Source organism: Brassica napus, chromosome C1 (genome assembly GCF_020379485.1).
Source record: "Brassica napus cultivar Da-Ae chromosome C1, Da-Ae, whole genome shotgun sequence".
NCBI lineage: Eukaryota > Viridiplantae > Streptophyta > Magnoliopsida > Brassicales > Brassicaceae > Brassica > Brassica napus.
Window position 1 is genome coordinate 16,293,424 of NC_063444.1, and position 3,428 is coordinate 16,296,851.

The 3,428-nt window shown below is 35.2% G+C and overlaps 1 protein-coding gene and 1 non-coding gene across 2 annotated transcripts; both read left to right on the plus strand.

Moving 5' to 3' along the window:
- The first annotated feature begins 388 nt into the window (after window positions 1-388).
- On the plus strand, window positions 389-2,207 carry LOC106376176 (palmitoyl-protein thioesterase 1). Its single transcript, XM_013816239.3, has 8 exons — window positions 389-613; window positions 684-768; window positions 862-1,111; window positions 1,198-1,251; window positions 1,352-1,390; window positions 1,463-1,585; window positions 1,683-1,775; window positions 1,863-2,207. Exons 1-8 carry the CDS (start codon window positions 517-519, stop codon window positions 2,022-2,024), a joined length of 903 nt encoding a protein of 300 aa, XP_013671693.1. The 5' UTR covers window positions 389-516; the 3' UTR covers window positions 2,025-2,207.
- A 494-nt stretch (window positions 2,208-2,701) lies between these two features.
- LOC125581170 lies at window positions 2,702-2,819 on the plus strand. The gene has a single exon (XR_007318879.1). It is a non-coding gene; the product is annotated as a U5 spliceosomal RNA (small nuclear RNA).
- The last annotated feature ends 609 nt before the right edge of the window (window positions 2,820-3,428 follow it).

Genomic DNA, 3,428 nt, shown 5'->3' on the forward strand with positions numbered 1-3,428 from the left:
GTGTAAATTAAAATTTCTTAATGGTAAGCGTTAGTCGAGGGCTAAACGAAAAAGATGAACAAAGTGTGAAAACATCTTCTTTTATTCATTTGCTGTTGCCTGTTGATGTTACTTTTTCTAATACTAAGTACCTTCTCGATTTACGTAGTATGAAACACAATTAGATTTATACTAATAGTACGTTTATTTTTTACCACTAAAAATAGAATGTATGCTAATTTTCAAAAAAAAAAATAGAATGTATGTGTGTTTTCTAACTCCTTTAAATAAATATCACAAATATTTAGATTTATAGACTAATATTATATGATTAATTAATTATAGTGATTCTAATGAGCTAAAAAATCATTAAAATACATGGTTATACAAAATAAGTAAGAACAAGCAACCAAATAAAAAGGCAATTTACCGTAGGCCTGTCTCTATAAATATGATTGAACCACAATAAGATAGACTAGTCTGTACTTCTTTGTCTTCTTCTCAAGATTAAAGATAGTTATTTCTCTGAGTTCTTCCATGGACAAGAGCTTCAAGCGATCTGCTCTCTTTGCAACCTTCGCCATCTTCTTCTTCATTCCGGTTTCAATCTCTGTTCCATTCATTCACTTCCACGGTAATTAAAGATCTTCTTCCTTTTTTCTTTTCTTGATCGATACTGAACCTAATGGATATGATTGAGACAGGGATTAATGATCAATGCTCAAGCGTTGAAGCTAGGAGCTTTACACAGCTCCTTAGGAACCTCTCCAGCTCCCCTGGCTACTGCTTGTACCGACCCAACAAACTCAAATTATATTCTTGTTTTCATCATAAATCTTGCTAAAGGGCCTTATCTCACTCTCCCCCTCTGTTATCTTGTAGAGAAATAGGAAATGGTGAACATGATTCTATGTACATGCCCCTTATGCAGCAAGCGAGTATAGCGTGTGAGAAAGTTAAGCAGATGAAAGAGCTGAGTCAAGGTTACAATATTGTGGCACAGTCACAAGGAAACATGGTCGCTAGAGGTTTAATTGAGTTCTGTGACGATGCTCCTCCTGTCCTCAACTATGTGTCCTTAGGAGGACCTCATGCTGGCATCTCCATCATTCCCAAGTGTCCTGCGGGAGCTGTAAGTTCTCGTCCCTTTTTTCCTTGTCTCTTTTGTCTTAACAACAAGTTACATTCATAATAACAACAATAAACTTCTCTGTTTAGAGTTATCCACTTTGCCAGCTGCAGGAAACAGAGGTCTACAGCGACTCTGCTCAAGTACACCTTATCTCTCTCTCTCTCTCTTCTTCTTTTCTAATCAAGATCTTAAACAGTGATTAATACAGTTCATTAACAAAACCTTCTAATGACTATGCAGGACCATATTGCTCCATGTGGATATATCAAACTCGCTACTGTACAAACTCTAATTCTTAAATGTTTATATGAATAACTCAGTAGAGCTAAGCGTTTGTTATCTTATTCACAGGAAATATCAGAGTATATGGAACACAGCAAGTTTCTACCAAAGCTCAACAATGAGAGACCTAACGAGAGGAACTCCACTTATAAAGAACGTTTCACCAGCTTGCACAACTTGGTCCTAGTTATGGTGCTGTCTCCTAAAACCAATGATCCTTGAACAACATTGTTGGATGATTAACTCATGAATCTTTTGTTTTTTTTTTTTCATTTTTTCTTTATAACAGTTCGAGGGTGATACAATAGTAGTTCCTAGAGAAACTTGTTGGTTCGGATTTTACCCTGAAGGAGCTACAGCACCTCTTTTGCCTCCTCAAAAGGTGAAAACCTTACACTCATCCTCAGTTTCATTTCTGTTTCTCATCATTAGCCAACCCCACTTGTTTCTGAAACTATGTTTTTTGCAGACAAAACTCTATATTGAGGACTGGATTGGTCTGAAAACATTGGATGATGCTGGAAAAGTGAAGTTTGTCGGTGTCCCTGGAGATCACCTCGAAATGGCGCATGATGACGTTGTGAAATACGTCGTGCCGTACCTGCAAAACCAGTTTGCGTTTTCTTCTTGATGCAGATCAACCTAAATTCATGAATAAGGAGGGCCTCATTACTAATGTGCCCTTTCCGAAGAAAAACTTTTTTTGATCAATGTAATAATTTTTTTTTTAACTATTGATCCTTGTAATAATTACGATAACAAAAGTTTCATCATTTGTCTTTATCTGTTAATAATAAGAATCACAATAAATACCTTTAACGGGTGTGTCTGATAATTATAACATTTTCATAAGCTTATTAGACTGTGTGTCAGTTTTTAAAGTGTTTATTAAGTAGTTTTCAGATTATGACCGTTAATTAGTTTAAAGTTGTATGTTTAACATTTATGTCTTTCAACTCTTTTTTTCTCATATAGACTATATATATATCTCATTCATCAATCTTATTATGATAGAGGAAACAATGCAGATTTACAAATCTTTCTACATTAGCTGAAAAAATGAAAAACGAATATAATGTGCATTTTGATTTTGTGAACATGAGTTATGGTTTTTACTGGCAAAGGAAGAAAGATAACCCTCTATATTTAAAAACCAAACTTATTCCAGGCCCATAAAAGCCCACGAAGAGTAATATTAATTCAGCAGCCGCCTTTGTGGCGGTCCTTTCATTTAACAGTCCCACATCGGGAGACTGGGAGAAATAAGCAGTATAAATACACATCACCTTCTCAGTGCACAAACCACGCAGCCATGTGGTGAGCACAAAGCGAACTATTCTTTCGCCTTTTACTAAAAAATACCGTGTGCTCTCCATGCTTAAATGGCATACGCCTTTTTTTGGAGGTACCTGCTTTCGAGTGGGCCCAACAACAAATTAGTTGTATTTAACCAGTCTGACATGAAACACTTGATAAGCTTCAGTTTCTTGTTTCAAAATATTTTTTTTTTCATATATATTGTTGTTTGTTACTGATCATCTATATTCAGACATCCGTCTTCGTAAGTCTCTAACAGCTTTGAGAGATTATCTATTTATACAAGATAAGAATTGTATTTTGTCGTATTGTTTAAGTCGGTTTATAAGACCGACTCTTACTCCCTATATAAACACATCGTGTGTGTGATAAATAATATAAGTGACACTAGTCATATTTCTATCTCTCTCTACGTAGCACAACAACTTAATACAAAGCTAATACAAAGATCTAGCTTCTTTTCCCTCACGTATGTACACCACTCCATGAAGAAATAATATAAATATTTCTTCAAGCTTTATAATTCACAACACGTTATCAGCACGAAGCTCTGGCCAACTGAAGTTTATCAATCCGAAAATTCTTAAACCAACCGAGGTAATGCTTAAATTTATGTATTTCAATATATTTAATTTATTTAAATTTTATTATTATTTCGGAGTGAGAGGCTAGGCCTTCTCCGTCTATTTATCGGGATGATAGGCGCTGCCTTTCCCGA